Source organism: Augochlora pura, chromosome 1 (genome assembly GCF_028453695.1).
Source record: "Augochlora pura isolate Apur16 chromosome 1, APUR_v2.2.1, whole genome shotgun sequence".
Taxonomy (NCBI): domain Eukaryota; kingdom Metazoa; phylum Arthropoda; class Insecta; order Hymenoptera; family Halictidae; genus Augochlora; species Augochlora pura.
The window spans coordinates 17579186-17607112 of NC_135772.1; the positions used below are offsets into that span (position 1 = coordinate 17579186).

The 27927-nt window shown below is 50.2% G+C and overlaps 1 protein-coding gene across 4 annotated transcripts in view; it reads right to left on the bottom strand.

The window, feature by feature from the left end:
* The window catches only part of Cut (homeobox protein, cut), a 157205-nt gene that overhangs the window by 13714 nt on the left and 115564 nt on the right, over window positions 1–27927 (bottom strand). For all 4 annotated transcript variants that reach the window (XM_078195486.1, XM_078195571.1, XM_078195528.1 and 1 more), the window contains exons 4-5: window positions 7846–8167; window positions 4761–6077 (exon numbers count right to left, since the gene is read on the bottom strand). In XM_078195486.1, the coding sequence (XP_078051612.1) occupies window positions 4761–6077; window positions 7846–8167 (1639 nt within the window). The remainder of the gene's footprint in view (window positions 1–4760; window positions 6078–7845; window positions 8168–27927) is intronic.

Here is a 27927-nt window from a genome sequence, read left to right on the forward strand (position 1 = left end):
TATGTGGTTCGGCTATAATTCCATGTCCGATCCCTCCTAATTGCAACATTTTTTCGCGGTTTCGAAACGAGAACCCTCCCTTGCCCCCCTGTCCCTCCTTTTCCCTCCCCCCTCGTCTCTTTTTCTCGTCGTGCACGCTGGTCGCCTTCCCGATAGCTGAATGGCAGCGAAATTATTTGAACGATTCAACGAACGATACATCGACTCGGGATCTCCCGGTTTTGAAAATCAAACCGCGCCGATGCGCCGCCGCGTTCCGGTTCCCTGTGCTTTATATCCCATTTATTTACCCGGCGGAGAGGAAATAACAAGCGGATCCCGGAGCCACGCGGTGGAACAACTTTACAATTATAATCGGACAATTAGAGTCCCACGGGCGATCGTGTCCGCGCCGCGAGACCGTACCAAAGGGCTGCGCGATCGCGAAAGATCCGAGCTAAAACCACCGAAATTGCAGAGTTAACGCGTTCTGCGCCGAGCTATTTTTACTCACCTCTAGTCATCTGTTATTCTACTAAAAATTGATATATTATCTGCAATTATTAATAATCGTATAGAATAATAAAAGAAATTCATTACGATATATTCTTACTTCTTCTATCATTTAACCCATTATATAAACATGTCAGCATGCACCAAATGTGTTAAACAAATCGCCGTCGAAATTGCACGGTTAAACAAATCGTCGTCGAACCGAGAAAAAAAAACGCTCGATCGTTAGATATCGAATTAACCGGGTTTCCCTTAGGAAAATGACCGGCCCGATAAATTCCCCGCGGCATCGCGAGCACTGTTCTTATTTACCATTCCGACGCGATTTTCATTAATATACAATTATCCTCCGTCGAGCTCCAAGCGTGCAGAAACTATGCTAAACTTCGATATTTTACATGCGTATCGCGATCGAATTTCGGAATGTCTGATATCACCGTTTACACTTTGCATCGAGCGCTTCTTCTGCCAGCCGGCTTTGTAAAAATTCATCCGATTCGAGGAACGTTTGCTCGCTTGGAACGATTAACAACCGGAATGAGGTGCGTCACGAGTCTCGTTCGTCGCGGCGGCTGCTTCTTTCGACGCGTTTACGAACCTGACGAACGTCTTTATGTATCGTCGTTTATAATATGTTGTAATCAATTATATTATCATTAATTATATAGTATTATAATCAATTGTATTATATTACAATCAATTATATTACATTATAGTCAATTATATTATATTATAATCAGTTATATTATATTATACTCAATTATAGTATATTATAATAGTGTAAATTTTCAAACGAATTTAAAACGATGGTAAAACTGATATCGCTTGACGATCACGACGACTCTGCTTCTTCAAGCCTGTCTTATCCATTATTTATTTACTCTATTATAATTTTTCAATCATCAATTTACTGTATTATAATTTTGTCAATTATCAATTTACTCTGTTAGAATTTATTGTCAATTATCAATTATCGATTTATTTTATTATAATTCACCAGTTATATCTCCGTGCTTCTAACATCGATTCATTCAAACTTCACGGCAATAAATAAAAGTATTACTTTAATTAACTATTAAGATACTAAGCTACTCTTTAAAAATTATTACGACACTTAGGCACTCCTTAAAAAAATTATTAAGATACTTTAGGTCGAAAATGAAGTAGTTTAAAACATACAATTCTTGCTCCATGTCACCATAAAATAGAATCACTGCGCGTCGGCTTAAATCTGACATTTACGCGAGTCTTGTCCTGAAAATACCTGCGACAGTTTCGAAACGATTCGCGTCCAGCACGGCAATCGGTATCGTAGATCGCGGGCAGAGAAGAGTCTCCGGCAAAAATCCGCAACGAACGCACCTGGATCGTGTTCTCCGTCGGTGTTCGTCCGGTTGCCGCATTCCCAGCGTTTCATTATTGCCGGCGCGAGCGGCGCAACGTAATCGATCTAAACGCGACCGGTCCTCCAAGTGCAACGCACCGCGGGATTACCATAATAAAGATAGTTGGTACCGGTCCAAGTCTGTTTATCGCCGGTTTCGTTCTTGCGATTGCCACCCGCGTTTTGCCCGCGTGATTTAGCGCGCGAAAGGGCCGTTCGCGATACGGATGACCCGCGTCTGAGGATCGCCGGCTGTCGTCGCTACAGCAATCCACCCGACGTAGTCTAACAAATTCGAATTCATCCACCGCGAATTGCCGCACCTCGTGAAGTCTAATAAACGACGCAGGCTGCAATTTTCAGAGGTTGCAAAACTGTAATAAAATAGTGTCTTGCGTCGAGTCTTAGAACGCAGACGTTGCAACTGCACAATTCGCGTTAATGGTGCGCGGTTCTACTGTTATTTATATACTTTTAGAGATGCTTAGGTATTTTTCTTTAAATATAAAATAACTTTGTTTTAATTTTTAACACATTACCAACCGGTCATTCGAGAGTAAAAATACTTATATTTTCGTAACATTAGTATTACACAGTATTTATTTTATTTTATTTGTTTTACTCGTCGCGAAAGGTATCTAATATCTGAAAGATTATATAATAATACCTTCATACTAGATAATAAATAATTGATTATCCTAACAATCTATCGATCAGGGAAAAAAACCGATTTATAGCCGATTTAGGCTATATATTTAGGTCGGTAAAGTGTTAAAATAAAAGCTTGGTTCTCTCAATTTAAATAAATTGTATAAAAGCTACTAACAATATTTAAAGTCTAATAACTAATAATTGCAACCTAATGAAAGTAATTTAGAAAAGAATGGAATTTCCGCAGTAGTAGCGATTGTTTAACAATTGTTTAAATGTATTCGCAGCTTCGGCGGTGTCGTGGATCGATCGTGCAGCATCTCCGGCCACGATCGCGATCAATTTGGCCGGCGGATCGGGCGGCCGGGGCAACGAGGCAAGATTGTCGCAACGGTTTCAACGAGAACAATTTCACGATCCCTCGGCAATCTAGCGAAAGTGTAAATTACCCTCGCGATAAGTGCGGGCCGGATCTGGAACGTCTGTGCTCTCTCTTGAACCCTGTTTCCTTTCCGTCCGCCTCCCCCCTACCTCTTTCTCATCCCCGCGGTGTTTCTCTCCCTGTATGTATTGCACCCTTGGCTAGAACTCATCCCCCCCGGTCCCCTACTCCAGTGAGAGCTATTAGTCTAAACAATATGGCTGCCAAACGCAGCGAACAATCGATAGCGGGCGCCGCCAACTGGCTGAATAATTCAATTAAGATTATTAAACGCGAGATCAGCCGTCGTCTTCGCGCTGTTTTGTCTCAGGCGTCTCCTACTATACTATACGTACAGTATAGTGCTTCGCCTTTGGATCGAGGCAATTTTTATTAATTGTTTAAAAACCGAAAGAACACGATAATTGACTCGTTTTATCGATTATTGCTACTTTGAGTACTTTGACGATTGGTTATTAGAATTTGTAATTTCTAAGCTTTGTTAAACACTGTTTACTGCGCAGTTAAACTGCAGTTGCTTCTAAATTATTCGTTGCAATTTTTATAAATTATTTAAAAACCGAGGAAACGCGATAATGGACTGATTTCATTGATTAATGCTGCATAAATGACAAAGTGCTTCGACGATTGAAATTTGTAATTTCGAAGCTTTGTCAAACCCTGTCTATTGTCCACTTAAACCAGCTCCTAAAATATTCGATAAAAAAATAACCATAACTGCAACTACTTTCGTTGCAATACTGTGTTCTCCACGTCTCGCTAGTATCTTATTCGCAGCGAAACGATTCGGTTCCTATTGTTTCAGGTAAGCGACAAGACACGTCGTCGGCACTAGCCTGCTTCCAATGTTCGACAATTGCGTTGAACATCGGCACGTGTACGTAGCAGCATGCGATTCGAAGCAGCCTGTTGCGCAGTCGCCTGTAGCGCGCGCGCGCGCGATTCATAAATTTGGAAAGACCCGCGAACCTGGCTGAGAATATTAAAAGTAACATCGTGCAAATTTACACATTGGCCGAAACGTTTAGTCGGGCAGAATGCGCGACAGTTCGTCGACCTGTGTGTATGTGTGTGTGTGTGTGTGAAAGTAATGCTAAAATAGAAAAAAAAAACAAACAGAACTCCTGCTCCGACTAAAGGCACATGTGAGTGATATTCGAAAGCTCACGACGTCACCAACGCATGGCTATCCTCGAGGATCGATTCTCAGTCCTCGAAAACGAGATCCAGAATCCGCGTTCTAGAGGGATGGGACCTCCGGTATATGCAGAGTACAAAATGCGTCCTCCTCCGCGGTAGAGTTAGGCCAAACAGAGACACCAGTGACAAACCCCGTTATTAGACAGCCGAAAAATATAGTTAACTGACAGCTGATGGGTTAGTGGTAACGGCAGAACAGATTATTGGCAGTGCGAGGCAGAAAATATAATAATTCTGTAGGAGTCGTTACGGTAAATTGATCGGCGGCGAACGGGTGGAACGGACCGACGTCGACCAAAACGGGAGGATCGTCATCGATCGGGGTTCGAAGCGATTCCGTGACCGAACAACCTCGACCCGTCGATGACTCCCTCGTATGGGGGGGAAACGGGTCCTCTAAACCGTCGAGTCCCGGGGCTCTCGGGAACCTCGGATAGAGTCGTATCCGAGGATATCATAAAGAAGGTACGATGCATTTAGAGGGGTCCCCGTTTCTCGACGACGGGCGTTCGTGGTTCGCCGCTCGGCCAGAAGTGATTCGCAGATCCTCGACGGCGGGACAACTGGAGAGAGACAGCGTTCTGTACTCACCTTTCTTGGGTATCAGGGATTTCAGCAGCATAACAGCGTTCTCGTCGCACGCCCAGCCGTGCATCTTCCGGTAGCTGTCGCGGCCTTTTTCCGTCAGTTTGTCCCAGGGCTTCGGTTTGCTCAGCAGCTCGCTGACCGTTCCCTGGCTGAGGCCCAGCACGTACTTGGCGAACAGCCTCTGGCCGATGTTGTGTATCGACAGCAGCTCCCGGACCCTCCTGGCTATGTGCAGGGTGTCGAGGTTCTGCGACGCGTACTTGTCCATGTTGTAGCGCAGCATCTCCTGCAGCCTGGCCTCCATCGGGTCGCCCTTCGGTATCAGGGACTCGCCTAGGCGTCCGGCCATGCCCGCGGCGCCGAACTCGTCGCCGAATCGGAACGGGTGCGTCCTGTCGTCGAAGCGAAACGGGCTCTTCAGCGTGTCCAGTACGCTCAGGCCGCCGATGTTGTTGTTCGCCAGATGGTGGCTGTTGTTGTTGTTGTGGCAGGACTCCTGGTCGGCCGGGCTCTTCGGCGGCGGTGCGGTCGGGACGGCGGGTATCACGCTGCCGCCGTTCACCGAGGCCGAGGAGGCGGTCTCGATGATCGTGGTGGGTGGCTGAAAGCTCGGGGGTGATGTTAACGCGGTGGTGGACGACGGCGTGGGCGGCGCGGGCGTTTCGTGGCCGGAGACCGGCGTGGGCGCCTTCTCGGTCGCGTCGAGGCAACTCAGCGGAGTCGTTCCTAGAGGTGTGTTCGACTTGGCCGGGGTGTTCGAGCTGGACGACGGATCGGTGGGCGACGGTAGATGGTTCATGCTGACGGTGCTCGTCGGCGGGTGCAGCCCGATCAACGGCTGAGCTTGTTGCAGCTGTTGCTGTTGCGTCAATTGGCTCAACGCCGTCGTCTGTTGCTGCTGGTGCTGTTGCGGCTGGTGCGGCTGATGCGGCTGTGGCGGGTGCTGTGGTTGAGGGTGCGGTTGCTGCTGCTGCTGCTGTTGCTGCTGCTGTTGTTGTTGTTGCTGTTGTTGCTGCTGCTGTTGTTGTTGCTGTTGCTGATTCATGATGGACCTCTCCAACGTCCGCCTCCAGTTGGCGACGATCTCCTCGCCGAGGAAGGAGCCGAATGTCTCGACATTCTGGAGCGGGGGTGGGAACAGGAGACTGGACGTGGTCGAGGTCGCTGAAGACGGTGTAGGAGTGGAGCGCGGCGGGAGGGAGACTGCTGCCGGGGGCGGCGGTGGTGGTTGCTGGGAGGGCACGTGGGACGAAGGCGGTACACCTCCGACCCCGTGGGGCGAGGCGGTGGAGGCGCGCTGCAGGGGTGACGATAGTCCACCTGCAACCACCAAAAACACAAGGGGCCGCGTGAACACGGGCTGCAAACCGGAGCGGCCGCGCGCGCATCGTCGGCGCGTTTTATTCTCTTCCTCCTGGACCGGACGGGCCTCGCGCAGCCGACGATAGGACGGACCCGACCGGGTCGTGGAATTCGACGGGCGACGACGACCGAGACTCTCTTTACTTCATTCGACGCTGCGTCGCGCGAGTCCGCAGAACAACGAGGAACAACGTGGCCCAACGAGAGAGGAAAACTGTCGCGTACACACCTCTCTTTCTTTCTCTGTCTCTGTCTGTCTCTTTCGCTAGCCTCTCTTCCTCCTCTTTCGCTCTTTTGTTTCGCTTGTTTTCTCTCGGGTTTTTCTGGTTTTTTTTTGCGTGTGCGCTCTGTGCCGCCCCGTGGAACGTCTACGGATTTATTTATTTTTTTTTTCTCGGGAGCGACATTGTCTTCCGGAGGACGAAGCCGCGGGTTTACGTATCGGAAAGGGTTCTTATTTTTTTGGCGGTTTTCGGCCTGGAATCCGGGACGGGGCTCGGGCGGTCTCACATTCTGTCGGCTTCTCTCTCGTTCTCGATCGACCCGCGCGACCGGGACAGATCCTGTCACCCGAGAACACACGCGACCGGTAAGCGGTGTGTCGCGCTCTCCTTCGCGAGCTGGTGCGTTGCCACGCGATAACGTTTCGCGCTTTAATTCCCAGCGTGCGGATGCTCGTGGTCGGGGGGAGGGAGCTATTGAGGTGGGTGAAGTAATGGGCTGGGCCGGTGGGGGGATGATCGTGGTGTATGTACGTGTTTTTCTTTTTTTTTGTTCGTTTTTTCGTTTTTTCTTTTGGCCAGGGTCAACGTGCAGATTTTGTTAGTCACCTCCTGCTACGAGGACGGGCGCGCCGATGTAACCAGCGAGAGAGAAAGAGAGCGAGAGAGAACAGCTCGAGAAATAGTGCAGTCGAAGCAGTAGAGGATCACGGAGAGACAAGGCAGACAGACAGAAACAGAGTGTGAGAGATGGAAGTGAGACACAGAGACCCCGGTGCGTGGACGTAGAGAGAAGAGGGTCGGAGCGAAGAAGATGCGGCTAGGACGGACGAGAGGGCCGTAGACGATGCTAATTAAAGAGTTAGACAGTAGTGGTAGTTGGGGACAGGGACAGAGGCACAGAAAAACTAGTCAGAGATAGAGAGAGAGAGAGAGAGATATTACAGTTAGACAGAAGTGCGAACACAGTGGCAAGCAGAGTTACTTTGTTGTTCCTTTTCTCTCGGTAAGCTCCTTCAGTCATCCCTCGTTCTTTCGAAACAAAAGCGTCCGCGTTGCGTGACTCGTGTCCTTTTCATTCTTACTCAACACTGGCTCCTTCGACGTAGCCTCGAAGAGAGTGAGAGAGAGTCGGGGATCGAAGATTGTAGCTTTAGCGCAGGAATCGGTGTGTACCAGCAACGAGAAATGGAAGAGCAACGCGGGCCCCCTCCATTTCTTGCCGATGCGAGAACGCTTTTAGCGAAACGGTACCATCGACAATTCCTGATCTAAACCTACCGCCACGAGTACCATAGTCGATGCTCCTAACGTTGACTATTAACTTGCGGAAAGCTGGAGGTTTATCGAGCACAGCGACGCCTCCGATCATCGCTACCCCTTTCGTTACCAGATTCGGAAAGCGTCGACGAAAACGAGGATCGTGAATTGACGGGTAGCGATGACGGGGAGGTCGCTGTGCTCCGCGTGTCCTAGGATCGAAAAAATCATCTGGATGGACTCACCGAGTGCGTCCGGGGTGTTGGACGACGGTTTCAAGCTCTCCGTTTGCTGAAGCGCCTTCGAGCGCTCCATTAGGAGGTGCTCGAGGCTCTTGCCCGGCTCGCCGGTCGGTATCTGCGATAGATCGACCGATCTGAGCGCGTTGATCTCCCGCTTCAGGTCGTCATAGTCCCTCTGTCGTTCGAGCTTGCTCTCCAGTCTGCTGATGTGTTGTCTGTGGGCGTCGAGCTCCTCCTCGAGCCGTGCCGCCCCCTGCGCGCTGGTCTCTTGAAGACGTTGCAGGCTCTGCTGTAACCTGGACACTTCCTCGACCAGCTGGCTGATCTGCAAAACAGACGGGGGGGAGAGATCCCCGGTTAGTCGCGCCACAGACCGGGTTTATCCGCGCGATAAAGGCGGGCCCCCGGATCCCGGATCGATGTTCTTCCCGCGCGCGCGGCGCCGCGGCGTTAATTAATCCGCGGCAGACACCGATAAAACCGAGCGAGAGGAGTGTAATTGTTCGATATTCAGCATATTCGGGGGAGCCTTGTTCGCCGATCGCCCGCCTGTTCCCGGTTGTCATGAAATCGAACATGAACGTAATTACATTACCGTCGATACAAATATAGAATCACACTCGCGAAATCCCCATTCTACCCGGGCGCGGAGCCGATGCCGCCCACCCACGTCACTCGAAACTCCGGCGCACCGCACCGACAGTCCGCCTCGATGCTCGTTTATCACCCGGCTAAGGAGCTTAGCAGAAGCTCTTTATTAATTTTATCGAATCGATTCCGAACGGAATCGATATCGGGGCCGACCGCCGGACCGTATAACTTTAAATCGCCCCCGGGTCCGAGCGTAATTACCCGGCGGATTAAATTACACGTAAGGCGTTCCATGACGTGCCCACCACGTTCGAACGGTCACCGAAACACGGACACGGATTTATATGGATCTTCTTCTTGATCCGTGCCGGGCTTCCCGTCGCTTCTAAATAATTGAACGAAACCGTGCGGCGCACTCGATAAATCGAAAAGGCAGCCTCTCGATTTCATAGAACCGGGACACCCGAGGGAAATGATAGGAGGAGCGTATTCTTCGCGTATGATTAAAGAAACGGGATGTTCCGCGGCCTCTATATTATTCCCCAGTCATAGTTACGCGTAATGCTAGAATCGTTGTAGCAACAGGGCCCCGTCCATTATCCATTGATCGCGCTTTGTTAATAATTTATGATGGCCGTGATCGACTGAACTGTCGTCACGGAGCGTCACCTCATTATTACCGTCGCCTATGCAAATGCGTGCATCATGCGTCTCGTCTAATGAAAACTCTCCGCAACTATCGATTCGCGTCAATTTACGTTAACGTTCAGCTAACAAAAAACTGACTCTCCGCAATCCAATCGTTAGCGTTTGATTTTTCTGTTAATCAATTTAAAAGTAAATTTGTATATTGTGGTTGGTTGGGAGATCTGTAAAACCATTAGTAATATTATTTATACTTTTGTTAATAATATGTAGCATTAAGGGTTATTGACAGTGGCTTCAATATTATACACTTTTATAAAATATTTATAATATACTCCCAGCATTATCAGTGAACAGTTAATACAAGTGACAAACAATCCTGACAATACTAACAATACTAACAATACCGAAGTATTGTAAATAATTAAAATAATTTATTCAATTATTTATCGTAAGGACCCACGGCAAAGCATTGCCCCCGCTTCAGAAGCAACGCGAAACAAGTTAATTTCTTCTACAAAAATTCGTATCGAGTTCGAAAGTCGCTCGATACGCCGGCAACGCGCAAAAATGCACCGGTTTCCCATCCCCTTAACCGGAAGCGGGGAAAAGCGTGTCATCGATACGATCCAATATTCCCACGCAATATTCCCGTATTTTTTATTCCCGTGTACGGAGACACGTACGCGATGGGGGTGGGTTTGGTTCTTCGAATCAGCGAGGTGAACAGAGGGTGGCTGACGAATCAGGGTTGGGTGGCACGAGACGAGGGAGAGAGAGAGAGAGAGGGAGAGAGAGAGAACGTGAGTCGCGCGAGTACTCGAAAGTTTCGAATCGGCGCCTATCCACGTGTTACGGCTACGAAAATATCGGCTGCGAGAGGCGGTGCGCGCAGGGGTGGCTCGCGGGCGAGAGAGAGAGAGAGAGAGCCCAACACAGCCGGGCGGCGAGACAGGCGGAACGATTTTAAAGCTGAATGCGTTTCGCGCGGTGCAACGCCGATGCGAACGAGATCGCATCAATTGTTTCCCCCGGTTAGGCATCATCCTCTCTTTTTTTTTTCCCCCGGGGGGTTAATTGAGGAGCAAAGCTGCAATCCCGCGGAATTCACGCCTCCGGCGCGCACCGAAAGATCCGGAGCGCGGGCGTGCGCGCGTGGAACGGCGCGGAGCGGCACCGGCGAGGAACGAGCCCGGGCGGTGTGAGCGACGGATCGGAAAAACGATTACTCGTTTGTTTGTTTTTTCTCTCTACCCAACGCTGTTTGACAAACTCTCCCGGCGCGACCGTTTTCTTCTCTTTCTCTTTCGCCTACCCCTTTTTTCTCCTCTCCTTCCGCCAACCGAGGAAATACGATTCGGTGTAGGGGGGGCGATGTTTCGCATAGTGCTGGAAATTTCATCAGGGCTTATCACGATGCCGCGGCGCTTTCGACGCTCGCCTCAATTTTTAAAACTCGCTTCGGCTCGTCGACGAACGCGCGCGGATTTTCTTAGATCTATAGATAGTCGATTGTTCTTTATTCTTTTCCGAAGACAATGCTGTCTCGCGCTTTCTCAAAAATATTAACATTCTTATTTATACAGCTACGCATCGAGGATTAGTAGAAAACTATTGAAACGTTCCTGTGTCATTTGTATATGCATGAAATAGTTAATTTAGTAAATTATTTTAATCGGAGGTTATTTAAACCATTTTTACAATTTCCATAAAATATTCGACTTTCGAGCAGCCCGATTTGGTCATCGTAACTCCAACCAGATTAAAACCCTTCTATTAATAGATCACAAATATCCGAGCAACTTTCTATTCTCGAGTACAAGCTTTTAGGATCAAAATCATCCGTTCGAGACGAAAATGATTTATTGACAAACGAGAAAGCGTAGTTAAAAATTAAACATACGGTTAAAAAATGACTGCCAAAGTTACCAGTACTGAATTATAAGCACAGACGACTTTCAGTTCTTAAATTGGAAATCTTTCTGCAAAAATCCTGCCTAAAATAAAGTCTACAGTCTCCACTAAAAATCATTCTTTAAAACATGAAACACTAACCAATTCAACCGAAATAAAAATCACTTCGAGATAAAAATTCCAAGTCTTTGGAATAACAACGTTACGCTCCCAGCTCTGGCAGCTCTTAATTATTTAATTAAATCATTTTGCGCATAGAGGAGAAGAGGAGAATAATTAGCCGACCCGTTACGCCGCGCCACGCCGATCATTATTCCTTGGCCGATCGAAGATCCTTGATACAACGACAACGATTCCCGGTTTCTAATTTATTCACCAGGGTCAGCTACCTGTCAGTTGTCCTCCGTTTTATTCGCAATCGATACACACCTGCCGCGGCTCTAAGTTACTTTGCCCCGTGTTTCGATCACACGACTGACGGGCATGGTTTGCAGATAAGTACGCATCGGCGTTCTATACACGTGGAAATCGTTCGACGTCGGGCGTCAGGGGGCTGGCGGGGCGGAGACGGCCGCCGCGGCGGAGTTCCAGGGGGTGGTGAGCGAGAGAGAGAGAGAGAGAGAGAGAGAGAGAGAAAGTTAGAGAGAGAGAGAGACAGAGGCAGAAAGAGAGAGCGAGAGAGACATACAGGCAGAGAGAGAGAGGAAGAGAGAGAAAGAGGAAGAGAGAGGGAGAGTGAGAGAGAGAGGGAGAGGGTAAGTTCTCGAAGTTGCTCGTAATAATGTCCGCCATTAGCAATGGGGTAGGTTATCGCTTTGCGGACGAAGCTGAGAGGAAGGACAGCTGGAATTAACAGCGTGTCGATATCGTCCAACTTATCCTGTAAGTGCGCCGATCAACGAAACGAAGCTATTTTCGAGGTATCGGGGATGGAATTCTTACGAAAATCCGGATAATCTGTATCGATTGCCGCTCGAATGGAAAATCATTTAAATCTGACTGCGGGAGTCGCGAACACCTTTCCCTGCTGCGTTATTCGTGCATACGTTGCCCAATGTTACACATTCGTCGCTTGCTTGTACTTCATTTTCGGCGTCGAGATACTTTCTTTAATACTTTTCTTTTTATTCAATTCCTTGAGACCTTTATGCTCTTTTATATAATTATTGCGACAGTGTTTTACGACTTTGTTACTTACTAATTGCAAGTTCGGTTAAATTAAATAGGGTTTCTGTATTAAATAATTTTTGTAGTTACTGTGCTGTCTTTCTAAATACTGTGCTTTGATTACTATGCTCTCTCTCTTAATATTGAGCCCAAATAACTGCGTAGAATAAAAATTTAATGCTTGACATACTTTTCTAAATTTCTATAAATTCGACGAATTCAATATCGAAAGATTGAAATAATTTTTATAGCATTTTAAGAACTTCTGAATAATAAAAGTAATTGATACATCTTATACGACTAATACAGAGTTAATTATGCTTGGAAATAAGGAAAGAACCGAGTAACTACCCTAAGTGTATTTTATTTCTATATCAATTAGTAGAAATCCTTGTCTATTAGAACTTGCAGCCCCTTTTATCTGCTCCCTTGATAAAACAAGTTTATTAAATAATCCACGAGACTCTGAATTTACACGACGATCCTTTATACTGGAATAATAGCGTATCGGCAGATTCCGTGACTGTGCAAAGACGAGAAACAATCGCGGGAAACGATAAATTGTTACGAGTTCCGTAGACGGAAGCCGGAGGCTAGGAACGAGCAGGAATTAAGATATCGGTAGAATAATTGTTCGGCTGGTGATGGAATAATTTTTGCCGGTGTCCTAATTGTTCCCCAAAAGCCATTGATAGAGATCCGATGCGACGGATGGGCACGGTTCCCGGTAAATAGCCGGCCAGAGAAACTCAATTTGACCGGGAAGGCCACTAGAAGCCGGGGGGTAGAGGCTCCGCCGTGCATCGATAATATCAACGAGCACGTTTCGTACTGTCCGCGGATTCGTTAAATTTAATGTCCCCCCGGTCGTCGTTCGTAAAACCCGTGTGGCCCTCGATTGCCTGTGGCCGAGCGAGAGAGCGAGAGAGAGAAAGAGAGAGAGAGAGAGAGAGAGAGAGCGGCCCCGGCTCTCCATATTGGATTTCGATCTTGCCCCAGATCTCAAGCCCAGCCTATGGCATCGCCGCTGAATAGGGATATATTCCGCGGACAGGGGATCATAAACTTTTGTTTTTTGTCTCGCGCTCGGATTATTCAATCTGTCTGGCCGATATGTCGCGGGTAATGAAAAGTACCGGGGCTCGGTCGAAGATGCGGAGAACCGCGGGAGGGAGGAGGGTGGACTCGGGGAGGACGCGGAGCCGGAGCCGATACGTTTCTACATAGGGGGAAGGGCGAAAAAAAAGAGTTATCGAAAAGAGAGAAACACGCGGGGGTAGGAAAATGCTCGAGTTGGAATTTCCGTCGATCTTTTCTTGGGAAAATTTCAGGCGGAGGGTGGGGGGAGGGAGAAAAAGTAAGATTAACGAGATAGGGAACGGGTTATTACTATTGTGGCGTATCGCCGGTCTCCCCTTCCCCGTCCTCTCTTCCTGCTTTAAACCTTGGGGGAGGGGAACGTGTAACGATGCATCGCCGCCCGGTTTCCTCTATTTTTCTCTCCTTCGATCCCTTTCGGGCTTTTTGCCTGACCAACTATCTGCCACCTTTGCCACGGCTACGCTCTCGCTCGACTCCCCCCTCCCCCTCTCCGTACAGATGTTCCGCTAAATTCATTTATTTACATACTTATCGGAGCCCGGCGATTTACATTTATAGACCGGTCGCTGCTCTAATTCCTCGATTTGGTCACCGGTAACCCACTGTTCTCTCTATGCTACATTTTAGTCGTGGTTCAAAGGTAAATATCGCGCGGTTCGATTGATAGAATTTTTAGACGTTACGTTTCTGCAAAAGTTCGCGAATTATTCAGCGCGTCAAAAAATAATTGACAGATTGAAAAGTTCATTTTGTATATAATTTCGCGCGATCCTTTTTCCGTTGTCTCGTATTTTAAGTCAACCTTGTCGTAGATTGTAAAATGTGAAGAATATTGAAGAATAATTTATAGATTATTTTTGTAGAACTGACAAATTGTCTCAGGATATTATACGTGAAGCAAGAGATATCTCATCTAATCTAAATCTTAGTAGAATATATTTTTCTTATATACTCTGTTCACAGAGTACGAATAAAATGCGAACAGCGCCTCGGTAAAATGACTCGATCACCGTGCCGAGCATCAACAAACGCGCTAATGCACCGTGCTTAGAGAGCCATCAATTAATTGATGCGCCTCCGAATTACGTTTCTCCCTCTCCGCCCTTCCGTGCGACGGATTCCGGTGGCTGTGCCGTCGTTTTTGCCGCGAGTCAGCTGAAACAAGCCCCTCTTTTTAAAAACCGGTAATCATGTCACGCCGTTCATCACTTCGTTCGTCCCCCCGCGCCGTCGTCCATCCTCCCCCTCCCCTCCCTCCCTATCCCTGGAGCAGCAAAGTTCACGTTCTCCGGCTCGGAACAATGTCATCGATAGAAGAAACGGCCCTCGTTAACGTGGGATCCTCGGAGAAAGGGGACGCTTGGAGGGAGGGAGGAGGGAGGAGGGCATCATCGGTGCTAGCGCACGGCCAGTGACCACGACGGAGGGGGATGATCCGGCGACGCGAGGGGGTTCCGGGGGGAGCTAAAAACAACCGAGGCTTGATCGATGGTCGCGAGGCATAGTGCGGCCAGGACGAAGGTGAGCCGGGCCGGAAGACATGATCGGCCGTATGCAAATTAAACCGGAGCCAAAGGCGTCAGGGGTGAGAAGTCGAGCGAGAGGGTTCGAGAAACGGGGACCGTGTCGAGCGAGGATCCAAGTAGCCGGGTTTGCCATTGTTTCTTGACCGTCGATCATCTCCTTCAACCCTCTGCTCGCAGCCACCGCCGCCGCTCTGGCCTAGGCATCGCCATAGCCGACGAACCACCCACCCAACCCCCCACCGCCCTTCCCCCTCCCCCTTCTCTGTGGGTACCGTGATTTTTGCTATTTGCATTATACACAGGCGTCCGAGGGGCCTTTGTTTGTCGAGCTATTGATCACATTTTCTCTCCCGCGGTATAATCAATCTTCACGCACACTGCCGCAAGCCCTCCTCGCACTTATGTGCCGCGAGGGTGCGCGCACACGTGACCGCGGAAACGAGTACGTGTGCGCGACGGCACGCAGGGGGTGCGCAAGGAGGCCGGTTGCTTCGTGTATTAATTTTCGTTGCCTGTCCACCAATGATGCGCCGCGAGGGATCGTTATGGCCGCGGGAGAGCGCTGCCGTGTCTCCGCGGGTCGCTTTTCTTGGACGTACGCCGCCCGAAACGAGCCGCCGCGCTCGTCCTCCTTCCCCGAACGCGCTACCCCTTGAACCCTTTACTATCCTATACGAATTAGGCGTCGAATATTGAAACACCTTTCTCTCAGAGATCCGTACTTTTATAAAAAGCGAAATTTTTTGGAGATGGTGTCCTTGATTAATTCGTCCCACATAATTCATCATCGATCTAAATAAAAGAAAGCCGATCGCTGGTCGACAAAGAAATGGAAAAATGAGGAATAAAGATCTAACGTTGCTTAGTCGGTCGAAGGTATTTAAATCGGAAACAGTTCTTCCTGAGATTGCTGCTCATTCCTTTTCTTCCTCTTAACTCGCTACCAATTGGAGCTTAGATAGCCGTCGCTGTATAAATGGCGAGATGAAGCTTGAAATTTCTGGAAAATAGGTCCGCCTCGGCCGATCAGAGAGAATTTCCAACGGATATGAAAACCGTGATCACGTCGCAGGAAAGATCGCGGCCGTCTCTCCCCTTTCGGCGGGCAACGCACGGTCCGCGCGCGGGGGGTGGCCGCGAGGGGGGTGGTAGGGTGTGGGTGGAAGATCTCGGAGGCTCTCTCCTTTTCTCACCACGAGAGAATGCCAATTAAAAGCCGGGCTCGGAAAGAAAGCCCAATCGATAGGAGGCGGATATCCCTTTCCCTCCCTCCCTTCGCGAGCCCACTCCCGGCTCCTCTTTCCCTTGCTTATTCTGATTCCCTTTCGCTCTTTCGACGGGGGTAGCAGCCGAGGTAGCCGGAGCCGAAGGGTTGCCCAAACTGGGAAGTGGGAATTATGGGCAGGATTAATATGCAAGGACTGGATACGTGCGGTGGCAGGGGGTGGATGGCGAAGCAACAAAAGGGGTCGAAGGGGAAGCGCGGCAAGAGGAAAAGGGGTTGCGTTCTGTCTTCGTCCGTCTGATGTCGGAGGCGAAGAGCCTCGTTTCCCTGCTTGTGTCCCTTCCTCCCTCCCTCTCTTCCCCCGCGTCGCTCGCTCTCTCTCTCCCTCTCTCTCTCTCTCTCTCTCCCTGTCGTTTTCTCTCTCGAGCTTTCTCTCTCCTTCTCTCTCCTCGTCTCTCTGTACCCCCGCGTCCTATCGGCTCGCATCTCACCCCCTCCACCGTCTCCTTACAGGATACACGGCTAACGGACACCCCTATCGATTTTACAACTCGATATATGTGAATACCCACTTGTCTAATGACTGATCGGGCTTCGAGCTCAACCCTTTCCCTCCGACTCACCCCCTTGCCGGCTGGCAGAGCTTCTCCGGCTGCCGCCCCCGGCGGGGCCGCCCCCGGCGAATGTATCTCGCCTCATTACACCGACTACGTGCCTTTGGCCAACATCTCGCGCTGCATCGACGCGCACAAAAATCCGCCCTGACCACCACCTACCCGGTCTTCTTTTTCCTGCCGAGCATCCGTACCACCCCACCACCTCCGCGCGCAGCCCGCTGCTTCCTCCACCTCCTCCTCCTCCCCCACCTCCACCTCGGACGGGGGTGTGGGTGGGTGTAAGTTCGTTTCACTGTCGCTTTTCAACGATTCTGATCGATGCTTAGTTAATTATCGAGCCCCGCCGAGATCCTCTCGAATATCGATGGCCGGGATTAACCCTCGTCTAGCCCGGGTCAAGTCGCTTTTGATCCTTCTTTTGCAATTCTGCCTCAGATATGCCGGACGGCGCCGGCAAAGAGACTCGGCCGACGCGCGGGATTTTATTCGAGAATCTTGTTTCTCGGTCCGATATTCCTCCTCGGACATGCCGCAATTTCAGGTATTATGTCCGGAGAAAAAGGTGCTCGTTGTTTCTGCTAATTTACCGCGAGGATTTAGCTAAATGTCCGGGCAGAGGTATTCGCAAAGTAGACGCTACCAGCCGACGAACGAACCCCTTGTTGTTAGCGAGGGGTCACCGAAGGACCGTGGAAAATTCCGAATTTCTTCCAACCCTCTCGCCGCGCCGACGCGTTCACCGCGGAACAATCATCTGCGAGGTGTAATTCGTTTAGCCGATACAACCCGAGACTGTACAGCGCTCGAGCCGCGTCGCGATTAATTCGTTCAATTCCTATAAATTCTAGTCGAAGAATTAGCGTTCCGACGAGAATTGTGTCACCGGTGACTGATTTGACAGCGGACACGCTAATTGACCCAAATTTCACGACGTCGTTTCATCGAACTATTCTCGAACGGATTTTAAAAGGAAGACGACCGGCTGGGCGGATTTTAAAATTAGCAGATGTTTATGAAGAGACGTTTTCGCTGCGTGCACGGATACGTTGGAAGGAGGGAGCCGCCGTGCGGATAAGGGACGCGCGCGGGGAGGGTGTTAGTCGTAACGCAGCCCGGCACGAAGGGTAGAAGGCAGAATGTATGATATTTTATTTTAGCGTTCTTCTGGGCGCCGCTAGATAAGCCTCCGAGGATTTATGCTTATTACGAGCGAGCACCGGCGAGGGCACTCTTTGCCGAAACCATTTCTGTACAGGCCGTTCCCTCCCACCCTTTGTCTTTCTACCGTTTATCTTTGCTCTTGCTCTTCAGGCGTCTCTCTCTCTCTCTCTCTCTCTCTCTCGCTATATTCTCCCCTCTCTTTCTTTTGTTCCGTTTTGCTACGTTGTTCCATATTATCGTGGACATTTTTGAAATTTCGCTGTCTTCTTAAACCTTCGTTGACGTTTATAAATTAAGAAAATCCAGCATTGTCATTTATCATAATTAATAGACACCTCATATAATTTTTCGATCCTTCATCGATGTAAAACTGCGTTTTTAATTCTCAAACCACAATTCTTCGATTTAAACGTATTAAAGATATATTAATAATATTAAACTGCTTTAATCGTTCACACAAGAGACTGTATGCAATAAATTATTTAACAATGGAAACAAGAAATACGATGAATGTAAATTTTTCTTTAGAGAAATCTGACTTTCCTTTTCGTATGCGTTCCTTAAAATTGAATAAGAATCGTCATCGATAATTGCGCGAACAAAACGATAAACGATTCCAGCTGATGCGAATTCAGTTTCGTAGATGGCTGTCAGACAGCTCAGGAGACGGAAATAAGGCCCGGCTTTATTTCGTAATCAGCAGCTTTCGAATCGCCGGCAGTTGCGGGCATAGAAGCTTATTGACAGAAGCGTTCGATATATCCGAAGCTTCTAGGTGACGTTTATGCGTTGCGCGAGGAAGGGGGCAGCGATCGCGGCGAACGCCCATACCACGGCCGTGTGTGGCGTGTGTGCACGGGGAGCCGCCGCATTGTCGCGTTGGCTAATGAGAAAGTTGCGAGCACCCAGGACGAAACGGTCAGATCTGGGGACGCGATTTCGTTGCTTTACCCCAGACAGAACGTATTATTTCATCGACGCTTCGAAATCTCTTGTTTAATCATTCGGTGGATCGGTCAACGTCCTCTAGGCATACAATCCACGTACCGGCCTTTATTTCTTCTTCCAGCTTTGGTAATTAAACCGATCGCCTAGCGCGCCCCCGTAATTTAATAATCACTACCTGCTTGCGGTCTAATTTGTATCTTTAATATTTACCGGTAAAATAGTGAGTTACGAAATTGAAATTATATTCGTACCAGAAGATACGAAATTTAACAGACGATTCACGAATACTGAAATAGTATTAATTTCAATTAATGTTGGAGCTAAGGTAAAAACGTCAAGATTCCAATTTCGTAGGTAAGAATAAAGATAACAGTGGTGGAATAATTTTTATTCCGAAGAAGAGACACGGTGTTTCGATTTTTGCTGAAATGATATAACGGAAGACGCGTATGGAGGAAAATTACGTGGGCCGAGATTCGGATGGAAACGGGTAAGAACAGTTCACGGGGATGGAAAAAAAAAGAGAGCGGAACCGGGTATTCGAGGAGCAATCGAGACACCGCGTATTATATTGTTGGCAAAAATCCGGGCGCATGAATTTCATGGCCAAGCTTGAAGAGATTCGGAGAACCGTAGAGGCAACCAGCAGGGGGGTTTCCTTCGTGTGGTCTAATTGGTGGATCCGAAGGGTGGAACTTCCCCGTAAAAACCGGCGCGATATCGAACGTACGTGTCCGCCGACGTTATATGGTTCCGCGTATGATACGTGTCGTTACTCACCCCCTCGGTCTTCCGCAACAGAAAACCGCACCCCGTAGCCACCCCCGGTGCCGGGCAATGCAAATCTCTTTTTCTCCGCGCGTCTCGGTTTTAAATGCCACCCTCTCTCTTTCTCTGTGCCTCCGTCTGTACCTCCCTTACGCGGTCGGCTACCCTTTCCGCCTGTATCACCTCCGCCAGCCCCGCGTCCCATCGCCTCGGCAGCCGACGCCGCTGCCGCCGCCGCCGCCGCGACGCTCTTTGTTCGTCCCACGGGCCAACTCCGGCGGCGTCGCAACCCTTCCTTCGTGGCGTCGCCCGCTCTTTTTGTCGTTGCGGCTTATTCGATATATTGTAGCGCGTCCCTGGCTGCTCCGGACGGGGGTGAACAAGAGAGAGAGGGAGAGAGAGAGAGAGAGAGAGAACGGGGCATGGTGGCGGCCGAGAGGAAGGGGCGGGGCGGGATGGGAGTGATATCGGAGACAAATGACGGACGGGCAAAAAACCAGCGGATACGGGGGACAATTTGCTAACTGTTGATCCGTGACGGGATGGAGGGATAAGGTTCCGTGCGACTTGCGCGCCTCGGTTTGCTCATTTTTTTCTCGCCCTCCGCCGCCTCCCCCGCAGCCCGCGAGAGGAAAACCGGAAAGCTTCCGTTTCCACGGAAGATTGAAACTAGAATATTAATATCTTTGAATATCGTTAGAGCGATGCCGCGCGTCGGCGATGTAGACGGCGGAGGCACCGACGGCGATGCACCCTCCGCGTTCGTTGCGTCGAGGGTGGAGATATTGGAGACAAATGACGCTGCCAAAAAACAACCCCCCTGACACAGCTTTCTGGCTGATCAGTTACTCTTTGAATACCACGGTCGTCCAGCGGAATAAACCTCCGAGAAATATCCCCGGGAAAAAAAGCAACCCCCTCTCGCAAAAGCCGGGCCTCCGAGCGGGCGACGGTTCCGTGTTCTTTGGCCGGAGCCAGCCTTAGCCGAGGGGTGGTTTGCACGCGTTGTTGAATTTTATCACCGGCGCACGATCTCTCTCTCTCTCTCTCTCCCTCTCTCTCTCGGCTACCGGGCACACAGGGGGCGGAGGAGCGGCGGGAGGGGTTCGGGGGTGGTGGCGGGTCTCTCGCGCGGGCTAATGAACTTCTCATTGATTGGTTAAAATTTCGTTAATACTCTGACGTGTGGTTCCATGACTCCGCGCGCCGGCTCTTCCGAAGCGCACGGACCCCGTGCAACCAACCCGTTCCTCCTTCGAGCCCAGACCCGGCTCGAACGAACACCCTCGTCTCACTCCCGCGAGGGTGAATTTCGAAGGGGTTGGTTTCGAACGTTAGTTAGGCCTCTCCGCGGCGGCGACGGCGGCGGCGGCGGCGGTGGCAGCGGCTGAAGTACCAACACCACTACCACCCTCGCCGCCTTTTATGACTGGAGGAAACTAACGAAATTTCCCTATCGGCGATCAATCCACCCCCGGGGCCGAGCAACCCTTTTCATTGATCTACCGGCCTCCTCCGTTCAGGCTCAACCCCTTATCGTAACACCCTTTTGGCCGAGCGAACGTCCCTCGCCGTGCCATCCCCCCGCGGCCGCCATCGTTCTGTCTCTGCTCAGCCTTCTTCCCCGTTGCGAACCGGCGTCTTCTTCCTCTCCACCCTCACCGCCCCCCCCTCTCCCCCCCCCCCCCCCCCACTTTTGCGAAATATTACCATCGTCCGAGCGTGTCCCCGGCCGCCAGGGGGAGAAAGCCCGGGCTCCGATGACGGATCTCTAATTTTAATATCGCTCCAGTTCGCTTTGAAGTGCCTTCGTTAGGCACGGGGGTGGACCCCGTGTAGCGAGGGTCTTTCTTTGCCCTCGTAGGAACGCGACGGCACGTGTTGCGGACCGAACTTAACCTCGAAATCACATGTTGACGAAAGGCGGAGACGGGAAAGGGTTGATTCCCGAACGAGGAAACCGCGGCCTTGTCCTCGGCGTTCCGACCGTCGCGCCTCGCTCCAGATCAACGTATTAATTACCAATGAAATACACAATCGCGGATTTACTGATCGGACGCGACCGTCTCGCAGCGGACGGAATTAATGAAACGAAATTGTTCAGCACTTTGTAGCATCGCGACAAAATAAAACTTCCGATCGTTAATTGCGGCAGAAATATGCAATTCGATACGATCCTCAATTTGCGCGGGGCTATCGACTCTCGACTTCGCTCCGGACGCCCACCCTCCCCCTCCCCGGTCGGTTTATTTAATTCTCTGTTTAAAAATATCAATGTCATCGAACCTCGTTCGCCGAAGGACAAGCCTCGAGTTATCGAGCATCGCCGGCGGCCACTCAAATAAAATCGAAACCTCTTTACCGACCTTTCAACTAAAACCCTCCTCATTCTCATAGATACCGCGGGACAGAAACCCGTCCCCTTTTTACGTTCCTGGACGCTCTACGGTCTTTCATTCCTCTATTATTCGTCCACGGTGTCGTTGTATTCGTTAAAACGAACAAAATATGAATGAACCCCGGTGCGCTGAATATCCAGTCTGTAATTATTGCTAAGCCGGTCTCCGATACCGAGCCCGGAGACAGAGCAGAGTCGTAAAACGTTAATCGAGTATCGTCAATTAAAGACAACGTCCATGGAAATGACAGGATCGAATGGACATCGAACAGTGGTTCGAAATGTAAAGGGAGAGGCGAAGGTGTACAGGGCGGCGCGGTAAATCGCAGAAGAACAACAAGACGAAGAAGGGCCGGGAGCGCGTGGTCCCTAACCTCAGGCAACCACGGTGAAAGAGACCAAGAGGGAAAGGAGGACGAGAAGGTGGGTGGAGGATCGAAAGAAGTTTCTGACCCGCTTACGGGGAGTGCGAGCCTTGGAGTTCCCGCTACTTCACAAGAGTTTCCGAAGTGGCGAAGCAGACACCAACCTCCCTCTCGTCTCGGTGCCACACCACAATCCCTTCAGCCGCCCCCCGTTCCTCCTCCTCCTCCTCCTGCTCCTCCCCCTGCTCCTGCTGCTGCTCCTCTCCTCTCTGCCCCTGCTCGTTCGTCGGACGCGGCGGTATCCTCCTTTCAAACACCCTACCCACCGTCCAACGGTCTACGTTGTCGGCTCTCTCCTCGTTGTTTGCCCCTTTCGCAAGTCCCCCTCAGAAGCGGGGATGGGGCCTTTACTTTCGCTCGACGGTGAAAGTGAACGCAGCCACGTTCCGCGTGCAGCTGAACGCCGCGCCGCCGCGTTTAACTGGGACGTCCGGTGTAACGCGGTTGCCGCCGAGTGCCAACCATGGGGAAAACTGGGACATGCCGGAATTTCTGAATCATGGGGGAGCGACGGCTGGGAGGCCGCCGCTGATTTTGTGACGAGCCGTTCTTCCTCGTCCATGATGCCATCTCTGTTTCCAGCGACGAGATTTTTCGTTTAAACAATTGCCGCGGGGCGAGGGGTTGCAAAGATTGGGTCAAGCTGGCCTATGTCCACAATTCTATGGTACTAGAAATTAATACGTGCGATTTCTGTCGGGGTCCTTCTCTTTATCCTGGTCAACTCTGCAGGGTGATATCGTGAAAGTCATGACCATTGTATTCTTATCCAAAGAACAAGTTAAATCAAATGAACCATTTAAGAGAAAACTTGCGAAGCGTACTGTCTTTATTGACAACGGGGGTTGCAGAGATTACACCGAAGATTTTAAGTCGCTCCAATTGGCAGAAATGTGAACGATACAGTTTTCGCTCAGAGAACGTCCGCGAGGTCCGTAGAGCGGTAGTTAACCGGTATGAAAGTATCCGTTTCTAATGTTGGAGCGGAGTTTTGTTTCGCTTGGGGTGGTTTTTCCGGAACGAGAGAAGGTTTCCGCGGAGAATCGGATCGGGATCGATTAGTCGATAGAATGCGGAAAGGTCCTGGTCCGAGCGGACGGTTCGCGGTGTTCATAACACGATAGGCAAGTCAGAAGCCCGCATCGGAGGGTGGGCGTTGTGGGGTGGCCGGAGGATGAGGATGAGGATGAGTCGGAGGAGGAGGAGGAGGAGGAGGAGGAGGGGGGTGGTTTCGATTGTGCCTAGGCTACACGGAGTAGGATGAGAAATCGGGAGGCTGGGTGGTTTAAAGGATTGATAGTGGTGGAGGTGGTCGCGATGGTGGTGGAAGGAAGAAGGTGGGGTGAGTGAGAGAAATAGACAGCCCGTGGAAGGAAGGGCGAGGGGGATGGTGGACGAAGAGAAAGAGGAGGAGGTGGAGGAGGTTGGGGTGGAGGGTGGCTCCGAGAGGATGCAGTATAGGTGGTACTAGGTGGCTTTAGTTTCATCTCGCTCGGTATCTTACGCCGATACCTAACTCTCGCTCCGTTCTAACCCTTTGCCGGGCGATTCATCCATCCCCTTCTCTCTTTATTTGAGTATAATTATTGATTATTGGACGACGGAAGGCCGGCTACTCTAGGACGTGGAGAAGGCAGGGTTGGTGTAGGTACCAACGTTCGAGAGGGTTGGCTGGAGGTTGAAGAACGGTAGGAGGGTGATTAAGCTATATGCCTGGCATATCCCACCCCTTGCTATCACCCTCCAGTCTGCCCCGCGCTCGCTCGTCCTCCTTCTGCGTTCGCCTTTCACTCGCCCACCCCTTCGCCCGCCATCCGTTCTTCCGATACCACGGGGCCGCTGTCTCTCTCAGTCTTTCTGTACTGACAATTAGACTGATAGGTATATCTTAGTCTGCTATCGATTTGATTCCACCCTATCGTATAGGGTGCACCCGCACACCCGGGCAAAATTTACATCGTGTATGCTACAACGACGTCGATCGCGGTGCCGTCCTACAGCAGTTACCTCCAACCCCGAACGGTGCCTGCCTGCCTGCCTGCTTGCCACCCATCCGCCACCCTTCCCACCCACCGTGCCACCCAACCCCGACCTACCCCCTCAGACCACCACCCCCTTTTCAGCCTTCTTCCCTGTTCTCGCACTCGTCCGTGTCCACCGCCTCTCCGCCTTCTCGGAGCAGCCTTCGATTATAACCGAAACCCCCCGCGCGTTCTGTCTTTGTAGCGCCAATACATCCGCCTTCTAAGGGGTTGATTAGTGCATTACCACTCGAACCAGTTCCCGTGCCACGGCTCGGCCAACGGAAGCAGGAGAGAAACGCTGCCATCGTCGTCCTCTCTCTCTCTCTCTCCCTCTCTCTCTCCCTCCCCCTGCTCCTCCGTTCGCACCGAATTCACGACCCCACCCGCGTGCCACCAAAAGCCGCTTTACTTTTCCGCTTCTGTCTCTCCTCGCTTTGAGTCCTCCGGAGACGTTTTTTAGCCACCCTTCTCCTTATTATTACCCTTCGCGAGATCTACCCCGGGACCTGTTCCTCTCTTACCTCGCCACCGTCGTAATCCGCCGGATCTATCCGGCGGAGTTGGCTACCGGCGCGCCGATCGGTGATTGTGGGATTAATTATGGAACTTACACTCACCCTCGCGCAGCCTCCTCCAATTCTCCCCTACCCCTTCCCTTCTCCCCAAAACCGTACCTTTGGACCCCGATTAATTCGTAATTCAGCGGGAAATCGCGTCGACTCACCTGAAACAGAAATAGGAAACACGTGGTTAGTTGATCGCTCGATCGAGAAACGCGGCTGTTCTTTTTCGGGGACGGCAGTGTAAAAGGGTGAAACGGAAATATAAAGTATACTGAAATATACTGAATGTGCAATCTGTTATCGGATTTATAGAAACGCGAACTCTGCGTTTAAAGGTTTTATCGGTTTAAATCGAATAAGTTTTTATTCGTTAATAAAAGTCTCGACTAGCAACAATCGCTTCGCTAAATTGCATTTGATGGTTGAGCAGCGATCGGTCTTCATTGATAAATCTTCATTGATGCGCTCACGGAATGAAGCTTCGACAGCGTTGCCAAGGTTTCATTTACCGGACCGAAGGTAAAAAATTTTTCAGTTGTAAATCGATCGAAGTTCTCCACCAATTAATTTTTCATTTCGACATTAATTTGGCCAGCGTTTCCGAAGGGAAAGTATAATTTTTGGCAGGTTCCCCTCGAATCCGTCAATCATCGTTTCCGGAACTAAATTCCATTCCAGAAACCGATCACGGTTCCAATAACGTCGATCTGGAGGCAACGAAAAGTCACGGGGGTGTTAGAGGGGGTGGCATCGGGGGAAGAGGGACTCGATAAGGGGGGTAGGTGGTGGTGGTGGTGGTGGTGGTGGGACACGAACAGCACCGTCGGTTATTAAAACCCCGCCGAAAGCGAGTATCGACGGTGTCCCGCTGGTAGGCGCTCTATTAATTGTCAAATAATGAACGAAGTTAATCGACAGCTCGACGAGTGTCGACCGGGTTCCCACCCCCCTCGCGCTCTCGCCCGCGTGCGCGCGCGCGCTCGCACGACCCTGCCCCGGGTACATCACCTTTATATCATTATATGACGGAGCTAATGAAATTTTCATAGCGTCGAAATATCGATGCGCCACGCTCGATGCTTTGTATCGGCCTATCAATCACCCCTCAGTGTACACACACCCCCATAGGTGCACACATCGATTACGGGTGCCATCCCTTTTCCCCGGCTTTGCGGCCCCGTCCACGCACAGGGGGTATATAATTGACGTCCGTCCAGCTTCGAAACGAGTGGCCGCTCGTTATCATTCGATTCCAAGACGATTTTCATTGGGGGATGCTCTTTCCTGCGAAAGAGACCAACACTTTCGCGCTTACGATGTTAATGGAGAAGTTGAATATTTCTTTTAGAAAGCTTTTAAAATATTTCTTAGCATAAATAAGCTAAGTACTAGGCTGATAAGTGAACTAGGCTGAATTAATTGAATAATTATCTTGGTTAGAGGGTTTCAGGAATAATTCAATTTTTCTATAGCACACCACAAGAACGCGGTGCAAACGATTAAATTTAGATATAAGTGTAATACCAGCTCCGCCGGATCGGCTAAGAATAATTTAATTTCTCCTCGAACAAAACACAAGGGCAGCTGGGGGAGGACAAATAAGGCAATTTTCCTAATTATTCAAATCTATAGGTAGACACAATTTGCGTTTCATCGGAGCGTACCCCACGGCGAAACACGCGAGCTATAATTTTCTAAAGCTGTAGGGTTGGTTGAAAGGTCTATCAGTCAAGGGGTTAACGTTTCCAGGCGGCTCGAATTTCGGTTTCGCAGAAAAATATTTTCTCCTCGAAGACGCGCGAGCGCGCGACACTCCACGGCGGAGGAGTTTATTCGTTGTCGTTTCGGCTCGGCACGGAAAAAAAAATAAAGGGCCGGCCATTAAAAGGGGTGTGGGGGGGTATCGATCATAAAAACGAGAGGAGGCGGGCGCATCCTCCAGGTACGCGGGGTCTCTCGCGGGCCCGCAAGGACGTTAATCTCGCCAACGGGAGGGTTTTATCGCCTGCAACCCCCAAGTGACACGCGACTCGTCGTAAAAATCTCAGATGCCCCCTGGGCAGGTGAGCACGTCAGGCCGGCGCTGTAAACGTTGTCGGTTAATCGAGCGTGGCCACGTGCGCGCGCGTTCGACCGTCTACGTATTCGTGCGTGCCGGGGTTATTACTCTCGTTGGAGAGAGCGAGAGAGAGAGAAAGAGAGAATCGGTACAGGAACGAGAGGAACCTGCGAATCCGAATAGGGAGCAATTTATATAGAAGAGGGGGTTGCCTGACACATTAACAAAAATGTACCCTTATTCGGAAGAGTCGAAGTCAAATCCCTTTTGGAAATGAAGGTCGAATACTCTCCTCGAAGTTGCAAATATTTATTTTAATTATGTGTATAACAGAATAGTGAATTTTTCTTATTTAAATCTTTTTATATGTATGTATGCTAGTTTCCTGATGTCTACCTTCTTAGTACTTCAAAAAATTAAAATAATTAAATTCATAAAATGAGGAGGGTACCCCTTTGAAAATATCGCCACATTGACTCAATCGACAATTTTACCTACAATCTCTCACTTTCCGATAAACAGTGTCAAACTCCCTCTAATCCCAGACATCCACTGCAAACCCTAGCCGAAACCTACGCGTCCAGGCAGCATCGCTCTGCTCCATAAACGAAACCGAGCAGAGATAGAGCGACAGCGAGAGTGGGAAAAGGGATGAAACAGAAGAGGGGTGTGGAGCAGGCGTCGGTTTAATACGTCCGCGTAGTTGTGTGTGTGCGCGCGCGCGCGCGCGAGTGTTCCACCGGCTCCGGTGCGTCGTTGACAAGCTTGTAAACCCATAAAGAAATTTCATAATAAATACAGAAGCTCGTCGGGCGTCGTCGGACCTTTTTTTATCGCGTTGGAGAAATTACGCGCAGGCCGCGTGATCGCACGCCTCCACACAAGCGCGCGCGCGCGCGCGCTCCCTCTCGCCCCGGCCGACACCGTACTAGTATGCGCGTATATACGAGCAT